Source organism: Chironomus tepperi, unplaced genomic scaffold, assembly GCF_022539635.2.
Source record: "Chironomus tepperi strain 1889 unplaced genomic scaffold, CSIRO-AGI_Ctep_v1 contig_257, whole genome shotgun sequence".
NCBI lineage: Eukaryota > Metazoa > Arthropoda > Insecta > Diptera > Chironomidae > Chironomus > Chironomus tepperi.
This window is the reverse complement of record NW_027226379.1, coordinates 1,135,812-1,150,203: the sequence shown is the minus strand read 5'-3', so window position 1 is coordinate 1,150,203 and position 14,392 is coordinate 1,135,812. Positions and strand designations below refer to the sequence as shown.

General features: G+C 34.6%; 2 protein-coding genes across 3 annotated transcripts; both read left to right on the top strand.

Annotated features, from left to right (window-relative positions):
* Window positions 1-540: 540 nt before the first annotated feature.
* On the top strand, window positions 541-6,631 carry LOC139091657 (choline transporter-like protein 1). Of its 2 annotated transcripts, none has more exons than XM_070641803.1 (6): window positions 541-662; window positions 718-801; window positions 2,334-3,080; window positions 4,164-4,406; window positions 4,959-5,199; window positions 5,568-6,631. In XM_070641803.1, the coding sequence occupies exons 1-6, from the start codon at window positions 645-647 to the stop codon at window positions 5,726-5,728; spliced, it is 1,494 nt and encodes a 497-aa protein (XP_070497904.1). In that variant the 5' UTR covers window positions 541-644; the 3' UTR covers window positions 5,729-6,631. The 2 variants fall into 2 exon arrangements, with proteins under 2 accessions (XP_070497904.1, XP_070497905.1); XM_070641804.1 differs by having other exon boundaries at window positions 577-662; window positions 728-801.
* Window positions 6,632-7,913: 1,282 nt separating this feature from the next.
* On the top strand, window positions 7,914-10,047 carry LOC139091675 (choline transporter-like protein 1). Its single transcript, XM_070641819.1, has 3 exons — window positions 7,914-8,835; window positions 8,896-9,043; window positions 9,251-10,047. The coding sequence occupies exons 1-3, from the start codon at window positions 8,120-8,122 to the stop codon at window positions 9,545-9,547; spliced, it is 1,161 nt and encodes a 386-aa protein (XP_070497920.1). The 5' UTR covers window positions 7,914-8,119; the 3' UTR covers window positions 9,548-10,047.
* Window positions 10,048-14,392: the final 4,345 nt, after the last annotated feature.

Sequence of the window (14,392 nt, the reverse complement as noted above, 5' to 3'; positions counted from 1 at the left end):
CCCAGATTCAGTATGCTAGACAGATGTATAGTGTCCCGAATACGACTAGTTAATTAATTGATCCAAAATTTAGCACCTGGCGGTCGTGACTCTGAATTAATGCCGGATTCAGGTTGCTAGACCGGCTTAACTCTAGCATCCGGATCCGGTACCGAGCCAGAGGCACCAAAAGAATTTTGGATCAATTAAACGATTTGTTCTTTTCGACTGCTAGCTTAACTACTGAGTAGACAACATTTAAGTGTGTGACATATCGAGTAAATGACTTTTGATAATTTCAAACCAGAATGGATTTCCAAAAATCTTGTTTATTCGAAATCATCCACAAGGAATTCCCTAATTAAATTAAAATAATTTAATAAAATTTTACAATTAAAAAATGACGTAAAACGTTGGGGACAATCTAGTCATGCATTGATGTGTTTAGAAATTTTCGGAATATAAATGCAGTTGTTGGATTCGTAAAAAAAAGAACAAAAACTGGTATATTCTTACCGTGAAATTCTAATATAATTCCTCTAAAGCATTCTCGGCGTCATTTTAGTTTCAAATTTCAAGCAAGTCAGATCGTGAAATATTTTTTATTTTAAATATATTGGCTTTAATGTGAAGGTTAGACAAGAAGTGAAGTGAAATTTTCAAAAATGGAACATCCAACAAATGTATGAGGACTTTGTATCTTAGTAAAATCAAGATGATTAAAATATATTATTAAAGTTTCCAACAGATCATCAGCAAAATAAACGGAAATGCACGGATACAATATCACTGTGCATTACTATTGGCTTAGTTATTATGTTGGTAAGTATCAAATCTTTTCGGAACTTAACAGACAAGAAGCTTTTTTATTATTATGCTCACAATATTGAGCATGCTCAATTATATTGATTGAGTATACACATTAACATGCACATTTAGATGAGTATGCTGATTAGGTAGAACTAAATGATCAAATTTTAAACTTTAGAATTTATTTTAAATTTATTCAAACTCGTGTACCAAAAAAATATTTTTGGGAATTTCCAAGAAATTTTATTCGCAAAAATGCTCTGAAAATGCCAATAAAGCATTCGTTGATACAACTTGGACCAGACAATACAATAAACAATATTTTGGTTTGAAAAATATGTCACTGTGCTTTATAAGAGAAGTTGCAATAACCTCTATACTTTTATTTTGCTATGCAAAATTCCATATCAATAGGGAACGTATTAGAACCTGTACCGTAATTAGTACAATTTCTTTCCCATCGTCTATGATAAGAATACACTGATATCCTCTTCGAACTATCGCTGGTAAGCCAGCTTTTGGAGTCTTATGGAGTCATATGGACTAGGTAAGACTAAAAGGATAGCAAGGACTCATCTTTGATTGTTTGCAATTCTTTAAGACTAGTCGCATCCCTAAAGGAGAGTGTACGCACCTAAATGAGCGTGTTCATGAATAAACTCAATCAATTTGACTCAAAAGTTACCAATTTTTTGAGCATACTATGATCTTTGCCTGTCAAGTAATCTTATGAATGCGTAACAATTGGTGGGTAACCTTTTATTTTTCACGGCACACCTTGATGACAAGAATTAACAATTTATGATGCTTTTTGAGGCATTTTTTGAAATTCTTATGTTAACATGCCTAGATACAAAAGGAAATGAAATTACGTTATAACTAGTTATAAAGCTGGTTGTTAAAGACTTATTCTACCGTACGGTTATGTTCGTTCCGGACAGTGACATTCAAACGGTTATGATGAACTATTCCGTCTAACATTTTAACTAAATTTTTATTATTCGTAGGAATCTAGTTCTAATGCTTATAAAAATATAAGTAAATTCAAAGGTCAGACACTTCAGTGGTACAGTACTGTACTTACTGTACTTACTGTACTCTTCATACCAGTAATTACAGCACTGTAATTACTGCACTTTCAATACAAGTGCAACAAGTACAGTAAGTACAGTACTGTACTTTTGAAGTGTCTGACCCTTGAGTAAACTGTTCTTAAAAAATACTTAAAATCGACTTAAAAGATAGATTGCTGCCCGAGCGACACAAATGAAGAAAGCTCCGACACGGAGCTCTTAAGGCTCCGCTGAACTTCTTTTATGAATACCAGATGGATTCTGCCTATTTTGGAAGCCATATGACCGCCAAACGGAGGAGACTTCCATTTGGTGTTAATAAAAGAGGTTTAGTAAAGAAGGCTCTGTTTCAAAACCTTCTTAATTTATGTCACTCGGGCTTGGCAAGTTCCCCAGAGACATGAGTTACATTCTCACTCTGAGCTAATTTCCAGAATTTTTTTTAATTTTTTTTCCTTTCCTTATTTTCAGCTTCTTTTGATCATCCAAAGTCTATCAACTCAAAACTCCGAATTTCCTTCTAGAAACTGCAATGTAACAACTACAAAAGCTGCTACATCAAAAACAATAAATCACATTGAACGGACTTGCTTATATGCAATTCTTTTGTCATTTCTTCTTTTACTTCTGTCTCGATATTTCATCAAATGTATCATTTGGAGTGCCTGTATTGGAACAATGTTTATCTTATGTGTACTTACGATTGTTGTTTGGAAGGAACCGCATTTGTTGATACAGAAGGAGTGGGCAGTGACAACGATAGAACTTTACATGATCAGAATGATTTTGACAATAAGTTTGCTAGTTGGTGCTACATTTTTGATAATCTACAGACGAGAAATCAGATTAGTTGGATATTTATTTGAGGAAATATCAAAAGAATCAGCCAGAATGTCTACAATCATCATTCAACCTATACTTACATGTCTAGTCGCTGTCATGGCTTCATATTTCATCAAAAACTTAGTTATAGTCACCGAGAATCACAAAATGACTCACCCACAAATATTAAGCTTGATACTTTACATCTGGTTCATAAATTTTATCTACGGATGTCAAAATTTCATCATAGCAGGCATTGTCAGCAAGCAAGTCGTGAAACAAGACAAAATAAATTCAAAATACTATATTTGGTCAATATTTTTTCATCTAATTCATTTCCACTTGGGTAGCATCTGTTGTGGACGATTTATTACAATGTTTAAGCCTGTTATTATGGTAAGTATATCGACGAAATTCTTAGAAATTATAAGATCGCGTTTTGAAAATTTCAAAGGTTACTGCATAATTTATTATCTTTTTACAATATAAACAATTTGTTATGTCATAATTGTTTGGGTCTTAATGGAAAATTTGTTGATGATTCTTAATAATCAAGTGACGCAATGCTCCAAACCGCCGAAAAAATGAGTCGAAATGCGCCGTCACGGTGATGTCAGGGCCACATCACGTTTTACCGTTTGAACAGCAACGCAGCGGTGACCTTGCGAACATGATGTGCTGTTCGGATTAGTTTCTTATTTCTGCTGATGCTAATAACTTTGTTATACCGCTTAATTCCACTTGCTTCATGCATTTTAGCACTTTAAAATATATTACACGCAAGAGATACTATCCCAAGCGACACAAATGAAGAAAGCTTTGTTAAGGTATTGGTACCAACAATAGACAGCATTCATTCGGTATTAATAAATGAGCTTTAACAGAGCCTTCGCTATTTTTGTCGCTCGGGTTGTAAATGCCATTGGAATTGTAAATGCATAAAAGAGAGCCAAAGTAGTTAAGCGACGTAGTAATTCCGTTCTTTGGGACTTATTTATTATTTACCGGTCTTGTGATCGAGGTACCCATCCTTCAAGCTTTTGGTTTGAGTAATCATTAGCATTGGTTTTGCTATTTCTAGAGCGGAAATTGTTTTATTTGCGTTAATTTTAAGTCTAGTTCTGTGGATCATGGAGTATATACGTCTCTATCCGAGCAGCCAGAGTGCTTGTTGCTGTATATTCGCCAGGGCGCTTGTTGCTAGGTTGGGGGTAAACCGTAATGTTGCCCTGTTGACAACATGACGGGTGAATTTGGCTCATTTTGATGGTGAAAATTGCAATTCACCGCGTAGTGCTTTTCTTCATCGATCATCGATCATTTGTGACTTAAAGTCCTTATAACTAGATATACAACAACTTGTCTAAAAACCCATCCCATCCATCAACACCGCGCTCATACAATAATTCACATTAACTTGACATTCTTTAACATTTGAAAATTATTGACTGAATTTCACCATCATATATATATTTCCAGATTATAGACAAGTTTTGCGGAAGTCATAAACAAAAATTTGATCATCTATTTCTATCAGATACATTAGCCCACATCATTACCGTAAATGATGCAACTAAATACACAAAATCATCTAAAACAGCATTGAGAGTCGTTAAAAAGTTTGACAAAATTTTCAAACTATCCAAATTTGGTACTTATACACTGCTGTTCATTCAATTGGTGATTATTGCTTGCTCGATTGGAATTGCTGTTTTGTTTATGGTAAGATACTTGGTTGATGCTTAGAATCATCTAAAAAGCACAGAAATGAGTAGGATTGGGTTGAAGCTGATGTGATGACAGCTTTGAGGCTGATTCTAGTGTTATACTGATGTCTAAACACTTGCTTCCTTGCTTCACTGGACGTACAGTTTAATTGATATCCATGCTGACCTCCAGCTGACGTCATATCTGACTTAAGTTAGACTATTCACTTCAGTGCTGTTTATGTTGTGTTTAAGAGACTATGAGACAAATTACGGACACAGTGACACATGTCTTTATATTGGACATGACTCCTTGGCATATCCGAACTCCTTCTTTGTCCTAAAATGTCTTTTTTATTAGATTTACGTACTTACTTACTTTGCTGGTCAATTACCTCTTTTTGACATCACCTAAAGTTGACTCTACTGCTTGCTTCCGTCTGCCAATCACTAATAGTAATTGCCATGCTATCATCATTCACTAGACATCATTTACAAATGATCCCTTGACCCCTTACCATAGTAATTGTCTATTAACACTTTCTAATTAATTCTATCCATCATTCAGGACCTCAATGACGTCAATATCCAACACAGTCTACTCCTATCAATATTAATGACAACATCCACATCATACTGCTTCATCAGCGCCTACAATGCAATGATAGAATCAACAATATTTTGCTTCTTTTTAAACTTTGAAACGTCTCGATGGTGTATTATGTCAAAACCGTTAACAAACATTTTCTGTGATTTAATAAAATATTATGACATTCAGTATGACAACGATATTCAATCTAAAGTTCAAGGTAAGATTTGACTTTATAGATATATTGTCAAATTTAAGGTGTGGACACTATTGGTAGAAGTTGATAGTTTGTTTTGTGGTTGTAGTAGCTTATAACTTGTTGTTATATCCAGAGGTGTGTCCAGGGTGCCTCTCCCCTTCCTCTAATTCCAGGCACTGACTTCCAGGAGCTTATGACTGCATTTTTGACTCAGACCCAGAAATTGCATGAATAAAGCTCCAGGAACATATCCATGGAGGAAGGGGAGAGGGTTCCTAATCCTGGAATTAAAAATCCTAACCTTAGATACACTATAGTGTCCATTCCTTAATCCCCATTGTGTGTACTGTCATTAACATAAATTACTGATTTATTTTTTCTATTCCCAGATGATTTCATAAATAATAATTTTATAGTGATGCCATTTCCTAGCGATTATGACTTGACTGGACATTTTGCAACAGGCACTTACTCTTCATGTTATGTTCCTCCGCCCACGCTCATGTCTTTACATTCTCATTCTGATGAGTCAAGCTCATCGGTTTGTTAGGTGGGACTAAGTTAGAACTAAGTTAGAACTAGACATCAACGAGTTATAATGAATTTTTGGCCACTTGAGTTAGATTTAAGGATTGATGAAGAGTTGACATGACTATGGAGATTACGGGTCAGAGGCGTATTCAGGGAAGGGGGTGGAGTTTAAGGTGCAGACACCTCTGATTTTGTCTCCAAAAGTCTAAAAGATATCCAAAAGTGAGTTTTGTCAACTCTGGATCAATGTCGAGGGTTTTAAGGACATTAATCATAATTCAGGTAGTTTGAACATTAATACAGGTTAAGTACAAGATTAATAATAGTAGTAGTAAGTACAAGTTCAATGTAAGATCCCGTTCATGAATGCTGAATGTCTATTATGAGGTTAAGACCAAACGATGAGACGGCGACTATACATTTTGTAATGAACGTCATTTGTAAGGGTTCAGAGTTCTTTGCCCGAGCAACACATTTGGCCTTCAAGTGGAGGCGACTTTCTTGTGGCTTCCTTGATGCTTTCATTTGGTTTTAGTAAAAGAGATTTAGCCGAGCCTTAAAAGCTCCGTGGCGGAGCCATCTTCATTTGTGTCGCTCGGGTTAGTAACTGTCTAAATCTGTATCGTTGCCATCTCGATCTCCAAAGTGTGTCTTTAAGTCATTTATGAACGATCCCTAAATTTAAGATTGCAAAAACTAAATTTAAGCTTAATTGGTGATTTTGGATTATCTTTGGAAAATTCTGATTATTTTTCAAATTTATCTGAGTGTCCAGCTATTGCTGAACCTCACAATATTCGAAGAAAGTCACATAAAAAAATCCCTGATCTAATCAACTTAAATACAATCAGATTTAATGTGTTTAGATTTGTACATTATAAATATACAGCACATAAACTGAAATAAAATAGACTAAGCTGAAGCTCAATTGTAGTTCCATTACATTAATTATTCAACAATTGAAAGTTCATATTTCAATCGATAAAATAACTTTTAATTTCTAATGAAATTGCATGCAATGTCCACTTTGTGCGTTGATAAATTATGTGCAGTATAGAGTTTGGTAGTGTAAAGTTCAAGTTGATACAAATTGTTCTGTAATTTGCTTTTTTCCGATCCTTGAAATGGTAAGTAGCTTTAAGTTCAGCATTCTAACATTTCATATTGGAACATAGTTTACTTGGAAAGCACATGACCCAGAAATTGTAAAAAATCCGGCTCCTGACCGGTGTGATTCTGGCTTGAAGCCAGATTTAGTGGAATCTGATCTTGGGTAAGGTGTAAGCCAGCCAAGTTCCAAATTTCTGACTGTATCCACGTCTAGTGCTTTCAAGGATATCAACTTAACAATTTTAAATTTTACCGATTTCTTAAACCATATCCAGTGGGCTGCACAAGCTGAGAATATTGATCGAAAACCAACAAACGTTTCATCATTCTATTTCTGCATCGGATTTGTACTAATCATGGTAAGTGCTAATTAAATCAGCAATAATTATAAAATTTCATTCATCATTCCTTGTTGCCATCTAAGTCATCAAGGTTAATATCTAGACACATGAGATAACTTAGTTATTATGTGCACGAACGATTTCCGAGTGTTGAAAAACGATAAATCGATCAAAAATCCGGCATACCAGACTCAAGCTTTTGTGATCGGTTTCCGTTTAAATTTCATTTTACTCGAGAAGACTAAAGAATTCTCATTGGATGATGTAAAATGGAACTAAAGGACTTAATATTCGAAACTTGCAGAAGGTTCCTGAATAAAGACAGTTCTCCAGCTTAGATAGCGACAATGTCATAGCCAAGGAAGCAAGTAGCTATGCCAGCTTGGTGCCAGAGTCACGTCAACAGCAGGATTTTGGATCGATTACCAACTAGAGGGCCGTTAACTTACTACGTAACGGTTTGGGATGGGAGGAATGGTGGGTTACCTTCCTTGCTACATTATCTCCCTCAGATGTCGACCGAAACTGACCTTATCACTGTATTCCTTGTTGACTATATTAATAATATTTATTTGCTTATAGATGATTGTCTTCGGCTATTGTGTATCACAATCAAATTTGAATCGACTAATAAAAGGATTTGATGACTGTGGAAATGTTTGTGCTGAAATTAATGAGAACAACTTCTTTCACACTTGTGGGGTAAGTATCGCTCGGGAATACGTTTGTCAATACCATGTTGTTAACATCAAGACTGAGATAGTAACTTATCAGGCCAAGAGACAGCTTTTAGTTCCTAAAAGTCTGTTAAGGGTTTTCACATGTTAAGCCACTGCAAGATCCACTTCTAAATGCATATGACTTCCTTCTTACAATAAATTCTTATTTTTCAGTCACACGACAAAAGAAACTTCCCAAAACTCGAAGTCGATGTCAAAAGGAAGGACAATATAACAGTCATGCGTTACTCATGTGTCGAAGACTGCAAAGAAGGCTACGTTGAGATATTCAATCGTTGTTGGATGAAAAATGACAGCTTAACAGAAGTGTCTAAAAACTTTTCAGTTTTTCAAAAAATGACACAACAGTTGGTCGTGACATGGCCGAATTTGGTTGAAGTTTGTGGAATTGCCTTTGTCTTTTCGTACATTGTGCTGATCTTGTTCCGATACTTTATTGAGTATGTCATATGGATAATTTATGTCTTATTTATCGGAATATTTGTTGGTGCTGCTGGATTTAGTTTGTATGCGCACATAACTGCAAAGGAGGAAGACAAGTTAGGATTATTGATACTGACTATGTTCTTGTCAATATTTGTGATTGTCTTCGTATTTATGCTGATTCTTAATCGTAAGAAAATCCGATTGATTGCACAAATATTTAAGGAAGCATCAAAAGCATTAATTGACGTTCCAATGCTACTTTTTGAGCCAATTTTGACATTTATTGCACTTGTGCTTGCATTCCTACTGTTCATGTATTTTGTGGTTGTCACTGAAACAACTGGAAAGCTTACATCCTCAGCATCATCTGATGGAGAATTTCAGGCTGCATATAAGCCATTATTTGTTGTGTATGTGTCCAGGATCTTCAATCCACTTCTGTTCATTTGGTTTACACAGTTTACATTTGGATGTCAAAATTTCGTGATTGGTGGAACTGTCGTTAAATGGTAGGTCTTGTGATGATGCATGATTTGGATATTAATCTGAGGATTGAACCTTAATTCCAGGTATTTTACTAGAGACAAGTCTAAGCTGGTTTCACCGATGAAAAAGACATTTGTGCATCTTACAAGATTTCATTTAGGAAGTGTCTGCTTAGGATCTATATTGATTATGCTGGTGAAGGTTTTGAAGTTTATTGTTGATGGAATTAAGGTAATTAATGCTTATAATACAGTGATGGACAACCTGTGTGCTGCGGCACACTAGTGTGGTTAAGGCATGCGAACAAGGTGATCCGCAAAAAATGAAAGGTTGCCTACCACTGTTCTAATATGCCCACTAAGGATTCTCAATCGCTATACTTCAACAATCTAGCAAATCCATTAAGCCACAGCTTAAATAATTTCCTTTTTATTCCAGGCACAAACCAGAAACTCAACAAGCTTTCCAGCTCAGTGTTTAGGATGCCTTTGCAGCTGTCTAATCAATAAACTGGACCAGTTTTTACAATATCTGATGCGAAATGCCTACATCATCATGGCCAAGGATGGAACTCCATTTTTTGAGTCTGGAAAGAAAGCATTTAAATTGATTTTTAGGAATCTAGGGAATGTTGTTGCACTGAATCATTTTGGAGATTTGGTGCTATTTATGGGAAGATTGTTTGTGGTGTTGATTGCTGGACTTTGTGGATATGCTTTGATGGTAAGTGGTTAAGAGTTGGGTGATAAGGGTGGGAAGCTGAGTGATCAATTTTTGAGTAGTCGCACACCCTTGGTTAGTGACAATAATTAGGTCAGGGATGAATGGATTCATGTGTCCAAAATTTCTATCAGCTTCCGCAGTTGGCTCCTTCTACAGAATGCTTCTCTTCGCCATTGAGCTCTACAGACAAACTGCGCAAATAGCTACTGATGAGCCGCTAAGCGACCAAACTTGACTTTTACCAACTCGACCCACCAGCTCTTAATACCTAAAATCCATAAAATTAAATCCTTTATTTTTTCCAGTCAAAATCTGAAGTCAACATAATCATGCCTATGATCCTGGCAGTGATTTTTGCCTACCTAATAGCCAACTGCTTCATATGTGTCTTTGAGATGGCGATTGATACAATCTTTGTATGCTATTGTGTGGATATTGAGGAAAATAATGGAATTTCAAGGCCCTACTATATGTCTGATGGATTGCAGGAATCTTTTGAGGAACTCAAAGACACTGCTGAGAGGAAAATTAGGTTTGGAAAGCCTGTTGGTGTTGAGGGTGGAAATGGAAGGAGGTATTAGGGTTGATGACTGTATTTTGACCATCATGTACCTAAAATGTAAGATTTGAGCAGAAAATCAATAAATAATTCATCAAAATATGCAGCATTTAGTTCCATTTTCCAGCTACTGTAAACTACATCCATAAAATCGTTTCAATTCCTATCCATGCAGAAATGAAAACTTATTAATGGAAAATCATATCACGACTTTTTCCCATTTTTTCCACAACCTACTCCATGTTCCCATAAAATCTACATAATAGCTATAAAAGTATGAATGTATAAAGGAATAAAGTAAAACAAAATAGCAAAGAAATGTTGAGATTCCATTTTCATACAAGATGTAAATTTATGCGGTTTTCTCCACGTATGGATAATGGAGATCATTCGTCAAGTTTATGATTTTTTTCTAGTACATCGTTCCGTTTTGGTGTGAATATGAGAATAAATATGACTAGATGTATCACAAATGGAGGAAAATTGCGGCATATTCTATATGTGAGCATAAATTTGGAATGACATATTAGGGACAGATTCACGACGGTACAGGGTTAAGAGGTCAAATTTCAGGTCCGATCTATCAATATTTTGATCAATTGGAGCTTATAGCTGCTCTCGTTCCTTTTGTCTTTCGCTATGTGAATTTTAATGATTGACTCGATTTATGTTGGGATTTGTACCCACTTCTTCATAAAATATGGTTAGTATTAATTTATTTAACGATTTTGGACTTACTAAATCTTATGCCTGAACTGCCTATTAATGATAAAAAATCGAAAATTTGAACTTGGCTTTTTATTTATTTTTGGCTACAACAGAACAATAGAAATTTTTATAAAACTTTTGCAGGCCATTCGCTTATGATCTTTTCTATATTGTTATATTCGATATGAATAAAATTCATCAAATGCTATAAATTAAATTTGATTAGCTCCCATTAATTCATATTTTTTATTTCTTTGCGACACACCTTAGTAGTAAGCCTTGACCGAAATCGCAAACGGTGAATGGCATTTCCAGACATTTTTGGCGGTACACTAGTGTTGTCAACGACCAGAACTCGAGGTCGAATCAGAATTCCAACTGAAAACAACTCAACTAAATATAAAAATCGAGTCAACTTCAAGCTCTGCAAACCACTGCATTAATTCATCAAATCAGCAATATAATCTTTCACAGTTTTAAGAATATTTAAGAGTTTGGCATCTAAGTTTACATCATTTAATGGATGAAATCTTGTGAACAATGAAGTGATGATTTCTTAAGATAAATGATATTTTATGGCTTCACGTCATTCCAATAAATTTTATAGTAAGAATCTTGGGATGAAAGGTGAACATTTAAGTTTGGCTGCAAGAATTATTAGCAGTTTTGTAGATATTTGAATGACATAATTTGAGTGAAAAAGAACAAACTTTAATTTGAGACTCGATTTAAGAAATTGTTGGATTTATCAAGGGCATATGCATTTTGTAGAGAATTTGGGATGGTACAACAGATCATCGATCGCAGTGCCGTTGCTATAAGCAAACCCAACATTATATTCTATTCTAAGACTTACACTGTGACACTAAAGTGAACTAGCTTCGATTAGCCTGATAAGTTACCTGAAAAGTTATAAGAAGACCTGCAGAAGCTCCATTAAATAAAATATTTAAATTAAAGTTTGTAAATGATAAAACAAAACTTGGACGGCCACAAAGAACTCTTGGAAGTCTGATGACAGTATTGCACTTGGTGTTGGTAATTGGCAGACGGAAGCCAGCGATAGAGCTACCTTTAGACGCCTTCTGAGAGAAGCTATGGATCACAATTGATCTGTTCAGCCAGTGAACATCCAGCGAAATAAAGGAAAGCTAGCACTTGCAACTAGTGCCTTAAATGTTTGGTTATTGACTTAATCGAAGCTTATAGTGTCCAGGATATACCTAACAACTATAGCTCCGAGAAATATGAATGGAACATTGAATAAAGTCTTCAAAATTCACAATACTAGCCTTATATTCCATCCTTTCCTCATCTATTTCTCTATTTCCTCATCTATTTCTAAAAGTACCCCATATCATAACTTACACTTACAAAACGGAAGTAAACTAGAGTTGGAGAAGTGTTTGAAAATTTCTTCAAGACAATTTCCTAAATCAATAACCCAAAATATACACATTCAGGAACCACATTTTCGCACTCTTAGATCAACACTCACTTTATAGCACCTCCTTCCATTTCAAATATCATCATCTTTTTCTATATCATAAAATTGTAAAACTTCTTGACTTTTAAGTATAAAACATTTTATACGTACATCCATAAAATTCACATATGATTAAATTTTAATTGAAAATTTCTTCACATTTTCCATTTCCATATCCATAAAAACCTTTTTCCATAAAATATTGAAAGATAATTTTTTTTTATACAGCATAAAGACTAGGAATAGATGGAAGCATGAGGATGACTCCCCTTTTTACTAATTATTTGGTTTTAATACCGTTTTTGTGTACCCGACGTAATATATAAGATTGAATGACGTCGATAAGAGTGGAACTAGCTATAAATGGATATAAACTATTGTCTAATGAATAGATAGTCATTAAAATGGGTAAAGGTATTTGTGATCGACTTGATTATAGAACAAAAGGATATTTAATTTAAGTATATAGCTATGATTATCGTTATCTGATAATGTTATTAGATTAGGAAGGAATTTTTTGGAGATGCTAAAATATTTAATTGGATGATAAAAATTTGTTAATGATATTTTTTGTGGAGCATGCTTGAGAATTTTCATTGAAGAGGTAAGGATGATTTGTTTTTTAAGGTTTTATGTTGATTAATAATAATAATTTTAAATTGCAGTTATTGTTCTGTTTGAATTGGGGTTGTGAACAAAGTATGGCGTCCATATGCTGTAGATATCTTGTTGTTAGGTTACGGTACAAGGAGTACGCAGTCTATTGATGTTACTCTGACACTTGCATTAAAGTAAATAGCAAGTAGCAAGGACAAGCTTGACTGAATCCTAGTCCTGCTTAAAGAAATCTACTAATGGAGTCCGATTGCAGTATGTAGATGGATTTGAAAGGATTAGAACAATAGTGGACAATCTTTTTTGTACCACGGCACACCTTAGCCCTTAAACACACACCTGAGATTTTTCACAACACACAGGTTTCTCACCACTAGACTAGAATATACACCAGGACTTTACATTAATCAAATAAGCTAGAGAGCAAATAAATAAGCATAGAGTGTTGTAAACTCAACAGATATCCTTGTCCAAGACTAAGCAAGAGTTAAGAATTGAGTATGTGTCAAGCTTCAAACTTGTTTCAATCCCTGATTCCTGGAATACAATCTTTGATGTAACCAAGGGTATAGATCAGTAGTGAGTAACTTGTTTTGTGCCACGGCACACCTCAGTTATAAGGAGCGTATTCAGGGAGGGGTTGGGGTCAGGTTGACCCGGTCAACTCTTTCTCCTTCTTCAATTGGCTAGGATTTTTCGTAAAAAATGTCATATTTTTTGTAATCCAAAAAGAAAAAGGTCTTTGAAAAGGAAGGTTTTTGTGGTATACTTGACCAAACAAAAATCTCCATACATCACAATAACAGCATTGATAAAAGGATTTTAAAAAATCGTAAATTGCGGGTTCAATTCCCAAATATTTCGAAAAATTTCGTTCTTTACGAGAATTGAGCAAAATGTTTTTTTTAATGTGTTTTTTTTTTTTTTCAAATTTCTGACGGAAATTGAACATCTTCCCCATTATTGTGCCTTATAATTCAAATTAATTTCAAATCATCAACAATAATGCGGTTCCTAATAATCATCTGATCAGTTTAAATAACTCCAAAAAATTCAATCATTCATAAAATTCCAAAAATTTCATCATCCACTTCCACCAAAGTCTCTCAACATCTTCAACAAGCCCATAAAAAATTGCCATTTTGAGTATGAAAAATTCTTTTAATTTTTCATCATCAACAGTAATAAAAACTCGAATCTACGTGACGTTATTGTATAAAATCTCTTTTTATTTTTTCAAATATTTGCTCATTAATCCAATCAGCCCTTTTTCCTATTTTGTCGACTCTGTTCCTCTCATTATCATCCACATCCATTTCATTTCACACGATTTGGGAATTGAAATTCTTTTGCTGCTTATTATCCATCCATTGACAATATTATGACAATATTAACGACTGCAGGATGGGAGAATAAGGGAAGGTGCTTCCCAAAACTGCCCTCTTGAGACTTTAATTCCTTGATTTTTTTACTATAAAATACCTCATAA

Excerpts from the sequence above, each read along its gene's own strand:
- LOC139091657 (XM_070641803.1), top strand. Across the intron at positions 802-2,333 it reads TTGGCTTAGTTATTATGTTG|CTTCTTTTGATCATCCAAAG; the intron begins GTAAGTATCAAA and ends CCTTATTTTCAG. Across the intron at positions 5,200-5,567 it reads TATTCAATCTAAAGTTCAAG|ATGATTTCATAAATAATAAT; the intron begins GTAAGATTTGAC and ends TTCTATTCCCAG.
- LOC139091675 (XM_070641819.1), top strand. The coding sequence starts at position 8,120 with ATGCGTTACTCATGTGTCGAAGACTGCAAAGAAGGCTACGTTGAGATA. Across the intron at positions 8,836-8,895 it reads GGTGGAACTGTCGTTAAATG|GTATTTTACTAGAGACAAGT; the intron begins GTAGGTCTTGTG and ends CCTTAATTCCAG. Across the intron at positions 9,044-9,250 it reads TTATTGTTGATGGAATTAAG|GCACAAACCAGAAACTCAAC; the intron begins GTAATTAATGCT and ends TTTTTATTCCAG.